The 22,948-nt window shown below is 55.1% G+C and overlaps 1 protein-coding gene across 2 annotated transcripts in view; it reads left to right on the forward strand.

Annotated features, from left to right (window-relative positions):
- Nucleotides 1-655: 655 nt before the first annotated feature.
- Nucleotides 656-22,948, forward strand: part of PRKAG2 (protein kinase AMP-activated non-catalytic subunit gamma 2) — a 324,067-nt gene continuing 301,774 nt past the window's right edge. The window contains exon 1 of one of the 2 annotated variants that reach the window (XM_050785863.1): nucleotides 656-1,537. In XM_050785863.1, coding sequence (XP_050641820.1) covers nucleotides 1,424-1,537 — 114 coding nt within the window. In that variant the 5' untranslated portion in view covers nucleotides 656-1,423. The remainder of the gene's footprint in view (nucleotides 1,538-22,948) is intronic. The other variant, XM_050785864.1, reaches the window with a different exon arrangement.

The raw sequence follows: 22,948 nt of genomic DNA on the forward strand, positions 1-22,948 counted from the left end.
CTCCCCTAACCCCTCTAGGGCCCTCGGCAGCAGGCGGTACCGGATACCCACCAGGGGCTCTAAAGGACCTGGGCAGCACGGGGAACCCTCGCCCGGATCTTCCAGCCCTCTCCTTCTCCCAATTCTTTCCGCAGTCTCAGAAGCCCCACGTTTCCCGCGGCGGGGGGACACGCACTTACCGCGGATCCACTATGCAAACCTTAATGAACCTGAAAAAAGCCGGGCGGGGTGGGGTGGGGTGGGGCGGGGGTGGGGGTGGGGATGGGGAGACCCTGCTCGCACCCAGCGCCGCGCACAGCTCTCTGGGCGGGTTCGAGTGCGCGCGCGGGGCGGGGCAGGACCTGCGGCTGCGGTGTTTAGCGAAGCACGTGCTGCTCCGCGCGCAGCCCCCCGAGGCCGTGGGCTTCCTGGCTGCCCGGTCTGCGGCGGGGCGGCGGCGGGGGCGTGTTTCAAGGGGTCGAGCACACACTGAGACGCCGGGAGGCGGGATGGGTCCGAAACCAGCTCGGAGCGAGTCTCGAGCGGCAGCGGCCGCAGGGGACGGGGCGCGGCGACTAGGGCGGCGTGGGGCGGCGGGGAGAGGGACGGTGGCGCTGCACGCCGCGCACTTCCTGTTCAACACGCGCCGCCTCCCACCGCCCGCGCTCCCCGAGCTTGCGTCGGTGCCAGGCCCGGCCCCTCACTGTCCCCTCGCGGTCCCCTGGGGCCGCCGCGCGGCGGGGGGCGAGAAGCGGGCGCCCTGCCCTTCTCGGCCCGCAGGGCTCCGGGCGCCCCCTCCGGCGCGCAGGGCCGCGAGCGCCGCCGCCAGAACTTCTGCCAGCGGCCGCCCGTAGCCCAATTGCGCAGAGGGCTCGCCTTGCACCTCCTCTTCCCCCGTCGCCCTCCCTTTCGCCCAGAAAGGAGGACGGACCCAGCTGCAGGCTCCGAGCTGGTTTATTCTGCGGCCGAGGATTACATTTATGCACGAACGGTCTCGCTGGCTCCAGATTCCCCACTTGGGCACAGGCTAGGAGGGTTGTTTTCCAAATTGCTGGTTTTAATTGCACCTGCCTTTCAGATTACCTCTGGGAATCTGTGGGAGGAGCCGAGAGGGTGGAAAATGTTTCTTCTCTTTGCAAAAGGAAGAAAACTTTGTCACCCAGCGGGAGACCTCAGCCACGCGTAACCCGCGAGACACCAGAACCGGGACGGGCTTTGACTGATTCTGCCTGCGAGAGTTCCGTAGGAAAGGACGCTTGAACTCGGCGCTCCGGCGGCGGCGGCACGAGTTCCCTGCTCACTCTCCCTCCCCGCGGAAGTCCCCACGAGGTGGCTTCAGGGTGTAACAGAGCGCGCGGCTCCAGTCCGACGGCAGCGGCCGGGGCAGGGAAGGAGGGGACCGAACCCCCGAGGAGTTACCCAGAATCAACTTCTGGTTAGAGTTATGGGAAGCGCGGTTATGGACACCAAGAAGAAAAAAGATGTTTCCAGCCCCGGCGGGAGCGGCGGCAAGAAAAATGCCAGCCAGAAGAGGCGTTCTCTGCGAGTGCACATTCCGGTGAGTCCCAGCTCTCGGTCCCCTGCTCCCCAGCCCTCCTGTCGCTCCGGTCCCCGGCGCCGAAGCGGTTAACGCTGGACGCCCCGCGCGCGCCGTGCGTGCCCCTCCTGTCACTTCGGGCGGCTCGGGGAAAGGGTAGAGGGACAGGGCCCGAGCTGGGCTGGCGGAGCCGGGGCTCGATCTCTCTCTGCCCGCGTGCAGCCCGGGCTGGGGCTCCGCCTGGGGCGGGGACTAGGCGGCTGCAGACTAGAGGGGGCGCCGGGCGCGGCTGGTGGGCGGCTGGGCGTAGCCCGGTATCCAGCCGGGTGCTGGTGCGGGGGGCGGTGCGTTGTGTTGTTTTGCTGAAAAGGGACGGTGTGGACTGCGCTCCGGGGAGGTGGAGCCCGCGCTCGGCTGCCGGAGAAGGAGGGAGGGGAGGGCAGAGGAGGGGAGGGACGGTGGGTGGGGAAAGCAGCGGGGCGGGAGGTGGGGGGAGCTGTGTAGCTGCGCCTTCCAATGCACCCCCTCCACCCCAGTCTCCCTCGGGGTGTTTCTGGGCCTGGAGCGGGGGTGTCCTCTGCAGCCGTTCTCTTCCCCCGCCCCGGGAGTGTACTTTGGGTCTCTGTGGTATTTGGGGACTCGCAGCTCCCTAACCCATGCAGGCTGCATTGAACTTCAGCCCTGGCCGCGACGGCCGCCCGGGAGGACATTGGCGACTCGGATCTATCTGAGGCTTCACTTTGTCCAGCCAGAGGGGCGGCGGGCCGGGTGGTGCTTCCTCCCTTCGGGACGGCGCCCAGGTAGCCCGCGGCCACTGTTCCTCTCCGCCGCGTAGGGGGGTCGGGTGGTGGGAGGTGTGGCGGCCCACTGGGTCACACCCTCCGCCTCAGCCAACCAAGTAAATGTTTGTGTTTGTGTACACACACACACACACACACACAGCAGAGTGCTCTGTGGAGAAAGTTATTTTGCTATCCCGGGGCAGGGTGGGAGTGCACAGTGAATGGGCTGTCTGGACCCCTCATTAAAGCTAAGCCTTCCCGACAGCGTCAGGCGCAGCTGGCATGGCCGAGGCAGGCCACTCACTTCCCACTGTGAATTCCAGGGGGGCACTGCCCCGTGTTTGCTGAGCCACCCTTCTTTTGGACGCCCCCTAAGGTCCTCCTGTGTAAATTTCGGCCCACACGTGTCTAACGCTTGGATGAAGAAGGTGGAGTCCAGGGGCGGGGTTCCAGACACCTGATGCCAAATACCCCACACGGCCCCTGGGCCAGCTCTCCCCGGCTGGGAAGCTCTGGGGCAGGAAACCTGGACCCCCGGCTGCTGTGTGGCCCCCACGGTGGTGACCCGATTATGCGGGAATAAGTGCTCTATTTGAAAATGAAACGTTCTTGTTTACATCTCTCATGTAAGACATTTAAAACCGTGTTTGAATTACACGTTAGATGTTGCTGCCACAGACCTCTTAAACAGTGATCACTGGAGCTAACCGTGTAACTACCGTTTCTCCCATTTGTGAAATGCAGGAAATAATACCCGTTTTTCCTGCTTTATAGGGATATTGAAATAAAATGACTCATGGGAAACTCTTCTTTGTTGTTTTTTGTTTTGTTTTTTTGTTTTGTTTTGAGTCAGGGTCTCACTCTGTTCCCCAGGTGGGAATGCAGTAGTGCAGTCATGGCTCACTGCAGCCTCAGCCTCCCCAGGCTCAAGTGGTCCTCCCACCTCAGCCTCCTGAGTAACCGGGACTACAGGCATGTGCCACCACAGCCAGCTAATTTATTTAGTTTTTTTGTAAAGATGAGGTTTTACCATGTTGCCCAAAGCTGGTACACATGGGCTGGGCTGAAGCGATCCGCCCACCTTGGCCTCCCAAAGTGTTGGGATTACAGGCGTGAGCCATCACACCCGTCCCGGAAAAACTCCTGACAAATGTAAAGTGTCCTATAAATGTATGGGGAATACATATACATATACATATCCATCAGACACCTAGTTTTTAAAAAAATGTATAGAGAGTAACAAGAACATGCCATTGTCCAGTGGTTGGGCCATTTTGTGTGGCAGCCACATGGTGAGGCTGGTTCCAAATGCAGGATGTGAGTGATGTGTGGGTGTGCCCATGGGGTGGTGCCAGCGGTAATGTGAGACAAAATCCAGGACCAGAAAAAGGATTGTGAGGCCAGGCTGTGAATGTTGAAAAACCATGTTATAGTTAGGGTCCTTAGACCACCCTTCTTCCTGCTATTGGTGACTTTGGCAGTTTTTCATAACGTTCTTGGCATGAGCCAGCCCGCCGCAAAAGTAGTATTCATTCAGTTATTCCACAGTGGCTGAGGGTGACCACGTGCCCAGGCTCTGGTTAGGGTGAGATCTGGGGAAGATCGGCCCAAGTCCTCACAGGGCTTGCAGTTGCTGGGGGCACCAGGGAGGTCCCCTCATCTGCCAAATGGTCATTACCTATTGATCGTTGTGCCAGGCTAGGTGGCAGTTATAACCTTGCTGGGAAAATGAGGCTTTCAGACAAAGGCTAGCAAATGATCCAGGGGCATACGATGACCAGTGCAGACCACACCTGCTTCTAGAGGCAGGAGTGATGACAGTGCCTGATGTGTTCAGAGAGACTGTACACCCAGAGATGGCAGGCAGGAGTCATGTAGGAGAAGTGGGGGTGATACTCTCACTAAGGAACCAGTGGGAGCACCCCACAGAATCAGGCAGGAGGGATGGCTGCTTCCGGCTGAAGAGCCACACCTCCTGGAGAAAGGATTTGAGAGCCAGGGTCATAGAAAATGGTTTGAGACCGGATCAGGCAACACCTGGACATAGGGTTGCCAGCTGTAGTAACTAAAAGTACAAAATGCCTAGTTAAATCTAGATTTCAGATACAGGATGAATCATTTTTTAGCATAGGTATGTGCCATGCAATATTTGGGATATACTAAAAACTATCCATTGTTGATGTGAAATCCCAGATTAATGGGGGTGTCCTGTATTTGATCTGGCAATGCTGCCTTGAAGGCCAGGCCCAAGGAGTGAGGACCCCCTCCTTAAGGCATGAAGAAGCTTCGGTGGACGCTGTGGATAGCCTCCTTCTGGTGCCCGGGGCCCAGCCCACCTGCAGCCTCGGTGGACAGCGTCTTACTCATGTCTCCCTCCTCACCTGAAGGAATCCTCTCAGACCCTGGCAGCTTGCTCAGCCTAGTGCGGGAACCCCTGGAAGTGCTGGGATTATGCCCTGAGGGGCAACCCCCAACCCAGGAGAGGTCTAGTTGGTGGCCAATGGCCCAGCCACCCTGCTTCTCAGTGGGAAGTTCTGACCTGGGTTCTGCAGGGTGCCTCAGGGGGATCCCTAGCAGGGTGGGGATCCACAGTGTAACTCACTCAAGAATGTACCTTACTGGTCCTTGTGGCCAGTTCCTGCCTCAGCTTCCCCATTCCCTTGCCCGCACTTCCTGGGATAAACTCCTGAACCTACGTTCCTGTCTGAGTGTCTCTGTTGGGGGACTGAACTAAGAAGCCATTAAAGGTAAAGAAAACAACTCTCCGGTGCAGAGTGGAGTGATGGGAAAGGGGCTGGTGTCAAGGGAACCAACCCAAGTCCTTTGGCAAAAGCCCAGGGTAAGGGTCCAAGAGCCTGAACTGCAGTTGCAGTGAGAGAATGCAGAAGGGCAGACGTGGGACGTGAGAAGGCCAACCTAGTGGATGGCAGGGGGTTGAGTTAGCAGGCACTGATGTGGAGGTATTTGGGATAACGGGCCGGTTCTTGGGGAAATGGTGAGTCTGGTCATAGCCCGGGTGTATCTCAGCAGAGGGCAGCACGTCCATGGGGAATCATGTCTACTTCCTCACCCCAGCCTCAGAGGATTGTGGTGTCCAGGGACTGCCATTGCCAAGGACATCTTGGATTCTGAGGAGTAACTCTCATTGAAAGACACTGCGGCGCTGGCTGTCCTGTGACTGGGGTCATTTGGTGGCCTCCAGGGACCCCTGGTGCCCAAGCAGCTTGTCTCTTCATTGAATTCGAGTGAGTCGTTTTGGGGACCACAGCCTCCAGCCCATATCATAAACAGAACCGTGGCCTAGGGTGTTGGAGGCAATTACTGCAAACCTCCTCTCTCGGGCTCTGATGATCTTGAATGTCCCCACTACCCTCTTCCTGTCAACAGCCCGTCTAGGCTTTGGGACACCAGGAAGGAAGAATCCATTTTAGGGGACAGCCTAGGGCCAGTGGGTAGTGGCTGGTAGTGGAGACCTAGAACTACTAAGTAATTTATCAATTGAATTCAGTTGATGGCTGCGTACTGGGGAAGGGAACACGGCCCTTGGACCATGAAGATGTTGCCTTGCTTGGTTTCAGTCTTAGGCATTTTGTGTCACCTTTATGGGCGCAGCTACAGGGTCTTGGAGGAGGAGGGAGGAGGATGCAAAGGAGAGGAAAGGGAAGGACTGAAGGCAGATTCTATCCTGAGGCCATGCTGACCTTTAAAAGTAACAAAGGGCCGTAAAGGTCAGAGTCCTGGCCTGTTGGCACCCTGACTCGGCTCCCTGCTCTGAGCCTCCATGCCTCTTGTAAGGCATGGCTGATCATGAAGGCGATGGAATGGTTTTCGGAAATCACTCGCTGGGAGCATAGCTGTGCGTGGTATTCTGCCGAGACTTTAGTAGCAAGCATGTTCTTTCTTCTTTATGTCACTCTAAGAAAAAGCAGCTTCCCTATTAATGCTAAAGTTCATAGATCCCATAGACATGCTTTAATCAAGGCTGGCTGGCATGTTGTGCATCTCTCGAACTGTTTCAAGCCAATGACAGAGCAGGAGGCCGGTGGGGAGGGAAGACGTCAGACAGATGGACCCAAGGCAGAAGCCTTTGGGGACACTGAGGCAGGCTGGAGGAGTTCAGACGGTTGCTACTGAGTGGGGCATTTCTGTCAGAATGCACATGTCGCTGGCCCTCTGGGGAGAGGTGCTCCAGAAAGCCTGCATAGTCACTGGAGACAAACTAAAAATAGAGCCAGGGCAGCTGGGCAGTCACAACGTTTGCAGAGATGGGACTGGGCTTGGGCGGGCCTGTTGCCAGTCATGCCTCCCCCTGCTGCATGGCCTCGAGGAAAGCCACGTGCAGTGAGGAGGCCACGCACCCTCCGTGCTGGTGATGGCCTAGGACCTTTGCACCCAGCTCCTGCCCTGTAGCCTCTATCTGGCTGGATGAGCCGCTGGGAACTCCAGGATGAGGGTGGGAAGAGGAGCTGTGTCCTGTCCCGGAGCTGGAGGATGCAACCATGACTGCTTTGTGCCCCTCACACCACTGAAATGCTCCGGATGGAAGCCTCGGCAAAGGGAAGGGGGATGCTGTGGGGCACAGCGGAGGCGTCAGCTTTGACCTTGGCCAGTTTGCACCATCCTGAGCAAGATTTGCTGGATTAGGGTTTAGGGCAATGTTTTGCAAAGTGTGGTTCCTGGACTAGCTTAAGTAGAAGCACCCAGTGTTTGTTTAGAATATAAAATCCTGCTTCTCAGCCCAGACTCGCTGAATCAGAATGTCTGAGGGTGGGATCCATGAGTTTGCATTTTTCTTAAGTTCTCCAGTGATTCTTGTACCTACTGGGGCTTAAAAACAATTGGGTACTATTAATAGCTTCCCTGGTGTAATACTGTTCCATTTCTTCTGCCCCCATGAGTTATTCCTCTGTCTGTCTGCCTGTCTGTCTATCTATCTATCTATCATCTGTACCTTTTCAGCCGTCATTGAGAAGAGATATCCTTGACTTCTGACTATTCAACAAAGCAATTCAACATTTGGTTTCCAAATAAAGATGAATGCCCAAACCAGCCTGTAGCCAGAGCTGCCCATGTGGGCCAGCCCGTTAGGCCACACTGCAAGCTTTCTTGACTCAGCCCTTCAGTGGCTTGATGCATCTTAGATGCTCTGCCATAAGCTCCAGTAGGGCCCAGAGTATGCTATGGGGACCTTCAGTAGTCAAACTTCTCAGTGATGGGGACCTCAGACTGGCCTGTGGCTCCAGGGTTTTTGACGAAGCTTGGTTGCCGCTCTGCAGCACGCGGGGTGTGAGAGGGCTGATCAGCGAGAGGACGTCCTCAGTGGGGCACAGCACATTGGCTCAATGCCGCTTGAGCACAGCCCAGTGCTGGTCCTAGAGGGAACGGGCAGCTAAACAGTGACACGTGATCACTTCCTCGAAGACTCTGGCACACAGAGGGCACAGGGACGCCCATGGAGCAGCTTACATGGGGGAGTAGTGCGGAACCTGCACAAACCCATGGGCCTGCAGAGTCGCATGCTCAGTGACTTGCGGGAGTCATCCTGGAGCTGCCTCATCTTCTTATCCCTACTTCACAAATGCCTAGCTCAGAAAAAGCCTGTTCATCATGACATGGTAGATGACAGGGTTAATTACATGGAGGTGAAATGTGCATCTCTGCCCTCATCTAGCCCCTGCTGCCCTATTCACGCTAGAACCTCTTTGTGGAGGGTTCCAAGATTCTTGTATAAACAAGGTTCTGCATACCGCAGAGGAGCAGCCTGCTGATGAATGCAAAGAGTTAAATCCCGGATCGTGATTTCCTACCTCGAGTACTGAATTGACATAAACAGAAGCAGCAGCCCAACCGAGTTCGTGAGTTCAATCAATATTGCATCTTTTCACACATCACCAACTTGTTAGGGTTCTCAGTGCATTACTAGTGTCTTTTCCTGCCTCTTTGAACTACCCGCCCCCGCCCCGCCCGCCAATAAACCCTAGCAGAACAATATTGCTAGTTTGCACTCAGGGTTTGCAATTTTTACTGTGGTAAACACTAGACTGGCTGAAGAAATCATTTGGAACCACTTTTTATTGGCCAACGCCTCTTCATCTACTCAGACTTCACTTACATAATTTGTAAATCCGTTTGTCTCTTCTAAAACCTTCAGGCAAATACATGTGCTCTTAAATATTCCTGTTTCTTGGCTGTTTATTTTCTTTTGCTTTCCCTGTTTTCCTATAAGAGCTGATTTTGGTGTATTCAGCTCATGGCCAGTGTCTTTCTGTTTCTAGGCACCTTCTTACATTTATGGGGCCACTAAGGTTACCGAGTAGAGCTACAGACACTGGCAGAGGAGCGGAGTGAGAATCTGGTTCACCCGTTCTCCTCCCTCCGCTCTCCCTTCAGCCAAAATGGGGCCAGTGAGCGCGATTACTGATGAAGCACCAGCTGTCTCTCGTTCCTTTCAAGACGGTGAACCAGCCCATCCTGATAACCCCACAGTTCCGTCAACGTCATTTAAAATGTGGAACGAACAAAGGCCGATGGACAGCTGAGCTGTGATGTTGAAACAGAGTCGTGACTTTGCTTGGTTCATTAACTGTGACTCGCTGTGAGATGAGCAGAGGGGCCACCTGAGAGTTAAGCTGTGTCCTTCGGGCTTAACCACAGGGAGTTCTTAGAAGCCCGCACTGTTTCTCATTGCACGGCTCGTGCGCCCAGACCGGAGGAAGGGGTTAGCTATTAACTGGCTGAGCTTCCCCGGTAGAAGAAGGTGCTTTGGTGGAACTGTATTTTAGCCTGGCCTTGGAATGGTTAATTGGAATCTCACTCATCTCTTTCTTCCACTACCTACTTTGAAAATAATTTAATCCCTGTCCTTTACTTCCTGTTGACAGGAAGCCCTCTCTGCCAACCCATGGCTGGTCACGGACCAATCGGATATCACCAGGCTTTGGGGCGTCTGCCAGGGCCTCTGTGTTTTGATATACTCTGACCTGGCAGTGAAGTTGCTGATGAATGTACGACAAAGACCAGTTTGCTCTGTAACCCCAGGCTCCCAGCGTCTTTTCCATGAGCCAGAGGCCTGGTCCTGGAGGGGGGTGCCCTGCAGCTCTGTTGGCCTTCTTCTGGGGAGCTCTTTGTAGGGGGTAACTCTGCAGTGACCTCCACTGTGCTGGGGAGGGGAAGAGGAAGGATGCAACAGCGTGAGGGGAGAATTTGAGAAAATAGGACGCAAATTCTCAACTTGTGAATAAAGAAATAGAGAGCCATGGCTAAGAACCATGTTTCCACAGGGTTAGTGCTGGGACCAGAAAGCAGTCAACTCGTTTCTGTGTACTTTCCAGGGACTGGGCTGGGTGTCGAGGACACAAAGATGAACAGTGCGATGGAATTGGATTCTCCAAAAAAATGGTCGAAGTTCCACACTCCCTACACTTCTTACCTGTGAATGAGACCTTATTTGAAAGGGGGTTTTTGCAGGTGATTAACATATAAATTAGGATGAGGCCATTAGAACGGGCCCTCGTTCACGTTCACTATGCCTGGAGTCCCTCTAAGAAGAGGGAAATTGCATCCAGAGGCACAGGCAAGAAGGCTTGTGAGGGCGGAGGCAGAAGATTGCAGAGCTGCTGCCACGAGCCGTGGAATACGGGCCGCTGAAGGGTGGAAGAGGCGAGGAAGGATCCTCCTGGAGGTTTCAGAGGGAGTGTGGCTCTCACAGCACCTTCATTTCAGACCTCTGGCCTCTAGAGCAACGAGAGAATCCGTTCCATTTTAAAGCCCCCAGTATGTGGTGCCACGCTACCACAGCCCCGCAACCTCATCCAACAGCGCCCTGCTCCTCGAAGCACAGCATGGCTGCAGCCTCCGCCTGATAGAGCTGTAGGGCAGGGCTTGTGCTGCGGGGCCCCACAGCATGTCCTGGAGAGGGGGCCAAGGCCCCAGGATGGGGTCCCAGCGTCCCACTGCCCACAGCGCTTGCACGGCCTGGAGAGGGGGCCAAGGCCCCAGGATGGGGTCCCAGCGTCCCACTGCCCACAGCGCTTTGATGCTCCCTTCCAAGGTCTGGGTTTTTCCTTGCGTCCCCTCCTCCCACTGCTGGAAGTTCTAGTGTGGCGGGGCTGTGAGAAAACCAACGTGACATGTCGGAGGCTGGTGTGGCAGCTCCGGGACCCGGGCCTGCTCCCTCTGTCCAGAGCACCTCCTCTTTGCCTGCTCTCCCCTCCTGGGTGGCCACCAAGACTCAGCCTCCTGGGGCCAGGGGCGAAGAGGTGTGCACGAGGGGTGGGGGTGGGAGGACAGCTCTGTCACCTGCTCAACTTCCAGAAGACAGGCAGGCAGGCTCCGTGCAGCCGTTTGTCTGTTGGGCTAACGTGGAAACCATTTACCCAGCTCCACCCTGCTCACCACCTCAGCCGTGCCAGCAGCCATGGGGTGGTGGGCTTGAAGCAAACATCACCTGGTTCCCATCCTCATCTGTAGCATATGTTGTAATAAGCACCCTAGAGAGCCTTCTTCCTCCATGCAACCTGGATATGCTTGATGGGGAGTTGCATTCACGGTGCTGATGACTGATTCATATTCTTGATTGTATCAGATACCATCTGGGGTGGCACGGTTGTCATCAGATTGAGCTAATATTGCTGAAGCACTTGTTATATGCCAGATGTGTGCTTTTATATAAGCCGTCTCTCTTTATCTCTAAAGTAATATGTGAAATATTAGTATTGCTATTAGTTTTATTATCCTTACTGTAGAAATGACAGTTTGAGGTTCACAACCATTCTAGCCCAACCTGCTGAGAAAATATCTGTTGCATCTTGTTGGTTTTTTATATCTCTGCTTGGCTATGGCCCAGATGCCCAAGCAGCCAGTGCCTCCTTGGGTTAGGGGATGAGGCTGGACGGTCAGGCTGAGGCTGGGCTGTGGGCCCGAGAGGACGGTGTCTGCTGCCTCCCTGCAGTTTGTCCTGCGTGGGTCAGGTCTCCATACGCTTTACTCGGCCCCTTTCTAGATGAAGGTCATTGAAAGATATTCTTTACCCTTCTTATTTCAAAAATAAATAACCTGCCTTCTCCACTTGCATAGGTTCCATTCCCTGGTTCTTCTTTTTCAGTTTGTTGTTTTTGCTTCTTAAATAATGGATATTAGAATGAACACTACACTCGGAAGCAGGAAGCCCTGCCTGCTGCCTCTGTCACCTGTCTAGGGGCTTCTTCCCACCAAGTCATCCGGTACTGACCGCAGCCTGTTGTGTGCCAGGGTCAGGGGTCTCACTGTGACCCACATGGGCCCCTCTCTCCCCTCACAAGGCTTAACCTGGGGCACGCCGTCACCCTATCGGTTCACGTCTGCCGCTACCAAAACACCAAAATCATAGGGACTGAAAGCCACAGAATTTCTTCTTTGTCACTCTTCTCTCTGTCGGCTGGGAAGTTCTCACGGTTGGCGCTGGCTTGGCCAATATCTGGGCTCAGCTGGCAGCTGGGGCCCAGGACAGACTTGCCCGCATGCCTGTCCATCGCCCAGTCAGCTCCATGCCAGCCGAGCCACGGGGACGACTGGGCCGTGTGTCCAGCAGGCTGTCCAGGCAGCAGCAAGAGGGCCAGCCTGAAGCTCAGGGGCTCCTCAGGCCCCTTGGCCATGGCAAGTCACATGGCTGAGACTCGAGGGATGGAAAGCAAGGTCACGTGGCAAGGTCACGCTCAGGGGCCGGAAGGATTTGAGCGGAACCAGTCACTTAACCTGTCTAGATCTGTTTACATATATAATACATTTGTATATTATATAATTAATATTATATAAAATTGTTATCTAATCATATGCTACTTAAAGTATATCCTATATGTGATATGTATAATATGTAATATACATATATACACTTTGAAAAAGAGGGCTGGAGCCTAAGTCTCCATTTGGCTCAAGCACCACGGCTGTATGGAAACTGCTTTGTCCTGGGGACAAGTGGCCTTTAAGGGGCTGTGAGTGAGGGGCATGCAGAGCAGTGATGGGGCCTGGGTCCTTCCAAAGCTGGGCTTTTGAGAGTGTTACCTGAGCCCTCCCGTTTGCGCCACTGAAGATGAGTGAGTGTCTGAGGAGATATTTCGCCCCTGGGGAGCTGCCAGCACCAGGAGAACAGACAAGCCACTCGTCTCCTCACCACCCTGCTTTGCATGTTACGTGTATTTTGAGATTTCTGACATGACCTTGGGGCACAGGTAATAGAATAGTTTCAAAGACAGAGGGAAATGCTGGGCAGTGATAACAACCAGGTCTAGGGAAAGAACTGGGCCAGGTGACCTCCCCCGTAGAGTTGCAGGGTGCCTGCCAGGTGTGGAAGTGGCGCAGAGGACGCATGGTAGCCCCTGGGAGAAGAGAAACAGGAAGCTGCACCCTGGACCGCCGTATAATGAGGAAATAGCCCCAGGAGGTTAAGCGACCTGCCAAGTTGCATGGCTGGTCAGTGGCAAAGCAAGGATTGAACCCGGGCTTTTGCACTGGAGGTGTGTTAGAAGGAGAGGAATCCCATCCTGGCCGGCCAACAGCTGTGGCTATGGTCAGGGAAGGGCTTCTGGGAGGCAGCAGTGCCGTCTGCCGGCCTCGTGGCTTTCTGCCTGAGATGCCTGCTCTTCAGGCTGGAGGTCAGGAAGCCGGTTCACAGCAGTGCTTGTTTCGTGCTGTTTCAAGACAAGGGCTGTGGGCTCCAGGCTCCATTCTCTATCACCTCCCTCCTCTCTCCTCTCCTCTAGATGTGGCAACATCAGTTCTCAGGAAAGGCTCAAAGCGATGTTCTGTAGGCTCCGCATGCAGGCATGGAGTTTACTAGTGTGATAAAATACAGCATAAAGGCAGGTGGACATATTTGGTTCTTGGTTCCTTTTTTTTTTTTGAGACAGGGTCTTGCTCTGTAGCCCAGGCTGGAGTGCAGTGGTTCGAACACTGCTGCCTGGAACTCCTGAGCTCAAGCGATCCCCTTACCTCAGCCTGCTGAGTAGCCGGGACCACAGGCGCCGCCATGCCCAGCTAATGTTTTGATTTTTCATAGAGAAGGGGCTTCATCATCTTGCCCAGGTTGCTCTTAAACTCCTGGGCTTAAGCAATTCTCCTGCTGTGGCCTTCCAAAGTGCTGAGGTTGCAGGCGTGAGCCACCGTGCTGGCCTCATATTTGGTTCTATTCCTTGTTAAATGATGGTCTACCCTCCAGTAGCCTTTGTCACCTTCACCTGAAGGTTATGCTCAGCTGGTGAGTCTGTGCCTCTAGCTTTGGCCGCTCAGTGGTGAAAGAGGGAAGCGAGCTGGACTGAGCAGAGGGGAAGGGCTGTGAAGCATTCACACCAAAGGCCTCACCTGACCCCTTGGAACATTCTGGAACTGGGATGGCCCTTCAGAGTTGTCCCAGATTGAGACAAAGGGCTCCCACACTGTCCCTGGGAAGAGGATGTAAACTTGGTTGAGGCGGATCCCATCTGGTGAGGGCAAGTTCTCAGCCAGGCACTCAGCTGAGTACCAGCGGCTACCAGTGCTCCCTGTACCTGGGGATCTACCAGTGCTCCCTGTACCTGGGGACCTGCCAGCACCCCCCACACCCGGGAATCTACCAGTGCCCCCTGTAGCTGGGGATCTACCAGTGCTGCCTGTACCTGGGGACCTACCAGCACCCCCTGTACCCGGGACTCTAACAGTGCCCCCTGTACCCACGTTCTACCAGCACCCCCTGTGCCCGGGGACCTACCAGTCTCCCTGCACCCGGGGACCTATCAGTGCCCCCTGCACCTGGGGACCTACTAGCGCTCCCTGCACGTGGGGGTCTACCAGTGCCCCCTGCACCCTGGGACCTAGCAGCGCCCCCTGCACCCGGAGATCTACCAGTGCCCCCTGCACCCAGGGACCTACCAGTGCCCCCTGCACCCGGAGATCTACCAGTGTCCCTGCACCCAGGGACCTACCAGTGCTTCCTGCACCTGGGGATACCAGGCTCCCAGCCAGGGACCTACCAGTGCTTCCTGCACCTGGGGATCCAGGAGCCACACCACGGCATCCACAGCATTGCGTCCCTTTCTCATAATAAAATCTCACGATTTTTCTTTCGAAGTGTCCAGCCCGTCTCCTTAATTAAACCATAAGCTCCTTTAAGGATGGCATGCATCTACACTTTGTCATGTCCCAGCCCTGAGGAAGCCACCTCTCACACAGCCGACCTGAATGTTGACAATGATGATGATGATGATGGTGAGGAAATGCAGAAGCTGAACTGACAGACGGGGAAAGGCACACAATACGGGCCATCTTTGAGAATGGAAATGCTTAGTTAACTCTACAACCCAATTTAGAAAAGTCTGAGTAGACCCGCTACTTACAAATCTTAGGGGAGCCACATATCTCAAAGAGAAAATTTTCAGACAAATCATGTCTTGTTGGTTTCAAAAAGAGGCATTGTTTTTCCATCCAATCTACTGGCCAGAATAAAAAGGGCGGATTTTAGGCACATTATTGTGCTATTTGTTTTTTTCCTTCACCTCCCACTTGGGAAAGTTACTTGGGCTTTGGCTCAGGCTGATTGACTAGTAACAGCATCCTGTGTCTGGCAGGAGGCATCTGCCGTGGCGGATGGTCCTCTACCTGGAGACCGGCCGGGCGCCTAGACCTTCATGCAATGCAGAGCCCGGGGGCCAGATGCCAGTGCCTCGGGCCTCATGTCCTTCAGGGACCTCTGTATTTCCTGGTGCCATTGGAGGAGGGAGCATCCGTCCACCGAAGGGATGGGCATGGACCTAGCTGTCCCTCATAACTAGATTCTCAGGAACAGAGTCCTGTGTGCGAGCAGGAAAATGGGATGGTTTTCATCTTGCCAACGGAAGAGTGGCTGCAGGGGAGGGAGCATGAGTTCGGGCGCCATAGGCCAAGGTCGCAACCCCAGTGCCACTGATTGCCCCCTGTGTCCTATTGGGCAGTTTACTGGCACAATCTAAGCCTCAGTTTCCTCACAGGTAAAATATCGAATATAATCCCCACCTCACAGGATGTGGGGGAGCATGACTGAGATGGCCCCAGCTTAATATAATTTTATTCTTTTCAATTGAGGTATTTTTTTTTTTTTTTTGAGACAGAGTCTTATTCTGTCACCCAGGCTGGAATGCAGTGGCACCATCTTGGCTCACTGCAACCTCGGCCTCCCGGGTTCAAGCAATTCTTATGTCTCAGCCTCTGCAGTAGCTGGGATTACAAGCGCGCACCACCATGACCGGCCAATTTTTGTAGTTTTGGTAGAGACGGGGTTTTGCCATGTTGCCCAGGCTGGTCTTGAACTCCTGGCCTCAAGTACCCGCCTCAACCTCCCAAAGTGCTGGGATTACAGGCGTGAGCCACCATGCCCATCCTGCAGGTGATTCTTTAATCATAATTTGAACGAGATTTCCTTTTTAATCCCTCATAAGGCTTTGGCTGAATAACTTGCAAATTTGTTCAACAGGTCTCCTTATTCACACTGAGACAGGCTAAGGTCCTGACCCTAGAGTGAAGTCAGCTTGAGCCTCCAGGGCTGAAGGTACTGAGCCCTTAACTGAGAGTGCTTAGAAATGGCCTTGGCCTTGGGTCCACGTGCCAGGAACTTGAAGGCAAAGTCTTGGGGTGGGGCTGCTGAGAGTTGAGGTGGTGGGCAGAAATCTAACCTGGCAAGCTCTACCTGGAAGCAGAATACTGGGACTTCAGGGTCCCTGCAGTCTTGTCTGCCTCCACCTGCCTCTACCACAAGCCTATCGTGACCCCATTAGGGTCATGGCACAGAAGACAGGTGGGCAGACAAGGGGAGACAGTGTTCCCTGGGCTAGAACAGTACCCTCTAGGAGAGGCAGGGCACAGCAGGTATCCTTGGGCATCAGTTCATCAGGTTAATATGCTTTTTGTCCTCTTCTCCTTGGGGCATTTGCCGTCTAATAGGGAACTCATGGAGATTTTACACCTTGACTCCAGAAAATAAATATTATAAGGCTTTTAGAGAACACTCAGGCCCCCAAGTCATCTCCTTCTAGTCTGCAGTGGGCCTCGGGTGGGGTGGGGTGGGCTGGGGGCCATACTCTCCCTCGTGTCTTGTGGATGGTTCATTCCCAGTGAGAGATGAAACCCACACCCCATTCCACAGTTGAGGCCTTGGGCACCACAGGTGGCACCCATCAGTGCTTGTCTCTGATTGTCCATGGGTACAGGCGTGGACGCCAGGGAGGAGAGGGGGTGGGGAAGGACGAGCAGTGTAGAGATGCAGGTGGCCGTGTGTGGTGTTGGAGGAGTGAGGTGTTTGCAAGAAGTTCTGGTTCTCTCTGCTGCAAAGCATGCCCAGCCTGTGGTCTTGCCTCTCTGTGGGCCTGTCCTGGTGCCCCCTTTCTGCCCTGCCTCTGGCAGGAGGGGCTCCACAGAGGCTGGAGAAGGGGCACTGGCTGGGCATATCGCAGTGGCTGGGCACATCACAGCTGCCGGTTAATGTGCTTAATGGAAGGTGGATGAAAGCGTCCGACAGGCAGATGGAGCCCCGTTAGTGACTGGAAAGGCCCCTCCAGGTCCAGCATTCCCGGCTTCTGTGATATCTGCTACAACTCCAGGTGCCCGGCCACCTCCGTCAGCTCAGCCCACAGTCCCCCCTGCAGGTGGCAGACAGGGAATCTTGGACTACCTCAGAAGATGGGCTCTCCCGTCCTACAACCCTGCGTCCCTCCAGCGGCATGGACTCAGGGGAGTCCCATGGCCTTGGATTTCCAGCTCATACCGACATGACTACTGTCTAGATGGGAGTGGGAGATGGCTGTTTATCAGATCATTCAACTGCTTGGCTCTGGACAGAGATGGAGATACATCCTCGGTGCCTTAACCTGCAGCTCTCACCTGGGACAGAAGAGGTTGGCTGGCAAGTGACTGATGAGAGCAGAAGGGGAGCTGAAGGTATCCAAGTCCACTCCGCTTCTGATAGCGCCAAGGGACAGCTCTGGCACTGTGAACTGTGGCTGGCAGCAGAGCCAGCTGGGCCTGGGCACACAGCTTCAGGCAGGTGCCGCCGGATCCCTCACCTCCACTTTCACAGCCCTCGCCACCGGGAAGTCCTTCCCTGTTCGGTCATCCCATGGCCCTTCAAGCGTGTGTCCTTAGCTGTGTCTCAGCGAACATGGAGAGATGTGCTGGGCACTGCCCTCCCTCTGAAGACCATGATTCCTGGCCAGCACCTCTGTCTTCTTTAGAGAATCACACCTTTCCACGGGGCTGGCAGTCGCGTCCCACCCTCTCCACCCACAGGCCTCATGGAGATGGTGGGAAGGTCTTGCCGCAGCTTTCCGCCTTCACCACCGTGTGCAGCAGGGGCTGGCTTGCGGGTCTCACCTCGCCCCGCCCCGTCTGACACCGTTCCCCACAGAGCGTTCTCTGGTGCAGCGCCCTCGAAGCACATTCACTGGGCACCACAGGATGATGTGTACAGATGTGGTGTCGGCTCTTTGCTGGAGGCCCCAGCGACCTGTTTTTCCTGAGTCTGTTCTGTGACAGACTCGAGAGACACCTGGCCAGGGTCTGGCTCCTCCTCAGGAGACACTGGACTTTCTGAGCTTTCCTTGATCTGAGAAGTTTCTGAAAACTCCCCTTGAGTCACTGAGGCCAGGGATGGGGTTGGAGCTGCTGTCGATGCCAGCCTTGCAGAGGAGCAGGAAGAGGGGTCACCGAGGGGCGAGGCAAGGCCTGGGCACCCGTCAGCTCCATCAAGACTCCTGGGGGCAGAATTTGTGTTCGTTCGTCTTTATGGTCCCTCCCAGTGCTCCACACTGTGCATTCTGCATAGTAGGTGCTTGCTGAATACCTCCTAGCTACCAGCAAAGCACCTTTGGATTGGGGGCTCAAACCAAACCCATCTCAGCACTGGAAAACTTTCAAATCACAGGAAGCCGAGAAATGGCCGAAGTGAACGATGGTGTCGACGCTTTTCCAGCAGCGATGGCGTCAGGCGTGGCCATGGTCCAGGACCATTGAGGAGGCAGGACTTCCCTTTCCCTGTGAATCTCTCTTCCTGTAGAGCAGGGGTGGTGTGTGTCGGGGGGCAGGTGAATAGGGGAGGGGAATAATGGGGTGTGGGAGATAGGGGTATTTAAATATCCACTGAGGCTTACCTAGTCCAATCCCTGACACGTATTTTTATGCCACCTGGATACCGAAAGTGGCACAAGGTATACACAAACAAAAATAAAAATAATCTCCATACTGCGTAAAGCTCCAAGCAGCCAGTAGCTTCAGTCACCTTCCCACCAAGTGGCACAGATGGGGCTCTTGAATGAGCTGGCTGGGGACAGCGGTGGCCGGGGCTGGCAGGGTGCTGATGAGTACTGGGGAGCTCAGGATCAGCCCCTGGGGAGGGGAAGGGAGGGAAGCAGAGGGGTAGGCGTGGTGCAGGAGAGGCTGGGCTGCCCCGCAGTCTCAGCCAGGGCCTCGGCCCACCCTTCCGAGCTTTGCTGGATGGCAGCAGGGGCTGGGGACAATCATCGGTGGATGCAGCTGTCTGTGGAAGAGGCCGGGGCCTTGGGAAGGTGGCTCCTCCAGCCTGGGCTGTCCCCACAAGGGGCTGGCAGCCGAGGGGCCACAGCACCACCAGCAGTAGGGAAAGGAGTGCTTCATTCCCAAAGAGAGATGGGCGAGGCAAGTCCCAGTACCCTGTACCCCTTAGGGAGCAGCCAAAGGAGTAAAACCCACAACTCTTTGTCTGCTATGTCCCATTCCTTCCTAGGGACAGAAAATCACCATTCAGGGTTGTATTGAAGGTGTTAGAAATTGTATGCCTGCCTTCCGATGCTCTAGCGAGGTGGCACCTGGTTCAGATGACTTTCCAGGTCAGATCTGAAGGGAAAAGGAGAGCATCAGTGGCCACAGAGAGAGGGAGCGTTCTCAAGCCAGCAGGTCCTCAGCACGCGTGGGTCGCAGCTGACTTCACCCCCACACAGCCATGTGCTGGTGCTGCTGTTGTCCCCATTCTACAGATGGGAAAATCTGCACAGCAGAGGCTGTTGGCAGGAGGTGGCACGGCCGGGCATCAAGCCGGAGCCGTCTGGCGCCTGAGCCCACATGAAACCACTGTGCTGAACAGACAGATGGTGCCGGAAGGCAGCGTGCAACCCGAGAAAATGCGTGGAGAGGAGCGTGCTGTTGATTTCCAGCCATTTTTCTAGGCTGACTATAGATGCATTTATTTATATGAAGTCTTTTTTTTTTTTGGTACTTCCAGTTGCTGATGGGTCCACCTTGGGCACAGCCACCTCTCACAGGCAGACCTGGGCATCGGCCTCATTCCTCATTTGTGCAGAGCTCTGTAGGGCTCAGTGGCCTGGGAGCTGGGAGCTGGCAGGAGCAGAAAGGTCCTGAATGTCACCCAGCAAAAAGCACTGACCTTTTCCGGCTCTCATCTCCCACCCGTCTTCCGCGGGATGCTGTGCGTTCTGTGCCTGCCTCTTACACTCCCCGCTGACTTTTTGTTTTGTTTTGTTTTCAGCAGTGATGAGCTCTTGACTCATTGAAAATAGGTGGGTCTTAGGATTGTTTTTTGTTTTAATGTTGCCTGCAAAAATGACACTGGTTTATGTCTCTGGAGCCATAAAAGATACCACCTTTTACACAAAGCTGAAAGCAGGAGATTTTGGGCTGCCGTCCAGTAGTTTCTTTTGTCACTGTTTTCTGTTTCTTTCCTCCTCTGCTCCGTTTTCTCTCCGCCCTTCTTGTTGTCTTCTGCCTTCTGTCCTGTGGCTTCTCCGCCTTTATCTTGTCTCCTTAGAGCTGAGTTTCACCAGGCTTGAAACACCTGCCTTGTGATCCAGTTCTGTTCCCTGTGGCGGCCACGGTGGCTGACGAGGCGCAGGCCACCGTGCTCCGGTGGGGACGCTGTGACCGTATCCGTGGGTGGTCTTGCTTTTGGATGCGGGCATTCACTGAGTTCTATTCGGTGTGGGTGCCACACTCACGTCTTTCACATGTTTTGCCATTTAACTCATCAGCAACTCTGCCTGTTCCTAGTATTCACCCGGGTTTTACAGTTGGAGAAACGGAGGCTCAGATAGAATGAGTCATTTGCCTGAGGGCCATGGCAAGGCCAATGTGTGAACCCGGTGTGGCTGCCTCCAAAATCCGTGCCCTTCCCTGCTGGACGTCTTTTCGTCTCCCTCCACATCCTAATTTGGGGCAACGAAGAAGGCAGAATACCTTCCCTAGAGCTGCTAGCCTCCCCTGGCGCCCGCCTCAGGGCCGCCCCGGCGTGCTCATGGCACCTGTGCTTGCGTCCTCGTCAGGGCGGGCCTTGGAAAGATCACCACGGGGAGCCAGGACTTTGGGGACCTGGTTTCCCTCCTGCCACACCTCTCACTGGCTGTGTGACCTTGGACAGGCTCCCTGATGTCCCTGAACCTAAGCTGCTTTGTTAGTGAAACAGCAATAAGAATACCTGCCTGCAGGTGGCCATGAGAATTAAATGATGTCCTATAAAGCGCTTGCCATGGAGCAAACTTGAGTGTGCTGTAATTTTTAAGAAATCGTCTTTCTTCATTTGTTGGAGAAACCCAAGGGCAGAATGTGTGGCTGTGTCTGGGGAGTGTGTAGGACTACGGGTTTTTGTGTCTTAACCTCGCTCCGGAGACCGCCTTACTTTATCTTCCGGTGGCTACTGTTTTCCCCCCTTTTAAGGTATTTTATCTCACTGCACTGCAAGCATCCTTTTGGAAATGGAGACAGGGTGCACATAGCATCATGGAGCTCAGCTTTCACCTAAGCCGGGACACAGACTCATCTGTGAGGTCCATATGGTCGGGAGCAGGTGTGGCTCTACCCGTCCCTGTGGTTCCTGCCGCCCAACCCCTCTGCCCGCCCCCACCCACCCACTTTTCCGCTGTGGCACAGCCCATGCCTGTCTGCCTGCAGCTTCTCTGCTTGGCAAAAACATCCCAGTGTCTGCAGTGGTGTGTGTGGAAGGTGGTGTGTGTGGAGGGTGGTGTGTGTGGAGGGTGGTGTGTGTGGAGGGTGGTGTGTGTGTAAGGTGGTGTGTGTGTGGAGGGTGGTGTGTGTGGAGGGTGGTGTGTGTGGAGGGTGGTGTTTGTGTAAGGTGGTGTGTGTGGAGGGTGGTGTGTGTGTAAGGTGGTGTGTGTGGAGGGTGGTGTGTGTGGAGGGTGGTGTGTGTGGAGGGTGGTGTGTGTGGAAGGTGGTGTGTGTGGAAGGTGGTGTGTGTGTGTGTGTAAGGTGGTGTGTGTGGAGGGTGGTGTGTGTGTAAGGTGGTGTGTGTGGAGGGTGGTGTGTGTGGAGGGTGGTGTGTGTGTAAGGTGGTGTGTGTGGAGGGTGGTGTGTGTGGAGGGTGGTGTGTGTGGAGGGTGGTGTGTGTGTAAGGTGGTGTGTGTGGAGGGGGTGGTGTGTGTGGAGGTGTGTGTGTGTAAGGTGGTGTGTGTAAGGCGTGTGTGTGTGTGGGTGGTGTGTGTGTAAGGTGGTGGTGTGTGGGAGGGTGGTGTGTGTGGAGGGTGGTGTGTGTGTATGGTGGTGTGTGTGTGGAGGGTGGTGTGTGTGGAGGGTGGTGTGTGTGGAGGGTGGTGTGTGGAGGGTGGTGTGTGTGGAGGGCGGTGTGTGTGGAGGGTGTGTGTGTGGAGGGTGGTGTGTGTGTAAGGTGGTGTGCGTGTGGAGGGCGGTGTGTGTGTAAGGTGGTGTGTGTGGAGGGTGGTGTGTGTGTAAGGTGGTGTGTGTGTGGAGGGTGGTGTGTGGTGGTGTGTGGAGGGTGGTGTGTGTGGAGGTTGGTGTGTAAGGTGGTGTGTATGTGAGGTGTGTGTGTGTGGAGGGTGGTGTGTGTGTGAGGGTGGTGTGTGTGTGTGTGGTGGTGGTGGGGTGGTGTGTGTGGGGGTGGTGTGTGTGTAAGGTGGTGTGTGTGTGTGGGGTGGTGTGTGTGTGTGGAGGTTGGTGTGTGTGTAAGGTGGTGTGTGTGTAAGGCGTGTGTGTGTGGAGGGGGTGGGTGTGTGTGTAAGGTGGTGTGTGTGGAGGGTGGTGTGTGTGGAGGGTGGTGTGTGTGTAAGGTGGTGTGTGTGGGAGGGTGGTGTGTGTGTGTGGTGTGTGTGGAGGGTGGTGTTGTGGAGGGTGGTGTGTGTGGAGGGCGGTGTTGTGGAGGGTGGTGTGTGTGTGGAGGGTGGTGTGTGTGTAAGGTGGTGCGTGTGGAGGGTGGTGTGTGTGTAAGGTGTGTGTGGGAGGGTGGTGTGTGTGTGTAGGTGGTGTGTGTGGAGGGTGGTGTGTAAGGTGGTGTGTGTGTGGGTGGTGGTGTGTGTGGAGGTTGGTGTGTAAGGTGGTGTGTATGTGAGGTGTGTGTGTGTGGAGGGTGGTGTGTGTGGAGGGTGGTGTGTGTGTGTAAGGTGGTGTGTGTGGAGGGTGGTGTGTGTGGAGGGTGGTGTGTGTGTAAGGTGGTGTGTGTGGAGGGTGGTGTGTGTGTAAGGTGGTGTGTGTGGAGGGTGGTGTGTGTGTAAGTGGTGTGTGTGGAAGGTGGTGTGTGTGGAAGGTGGTGTGTGTGGAGGGTGGTGTGTGTATGTAAGGTGGTGTGTATGTAAGGTGGTGTGTGTGTAAGGTGGTGTGTGTGTAAGGTGGTGTGTGTGGAGGGTGGTGTGTAAGGTGGTGTGTGTGGAAGGTGGTGTGTGTG

The sequence above is a fragment of the Macaca thibetana genome, chromosome 3 (assembly GCF_024542745.1).
Source record: "Macaca thibetana thibetana isolate TM-01 chromosome 3, ASM2454274v1, whole genome shotgun sequence".
Taxonomy (NCBI): Eukaryota; Metazoa; Chordata; class Mammalia; order Primates; family Cercopithecidae; genus Macaca; species Macaca thibetana.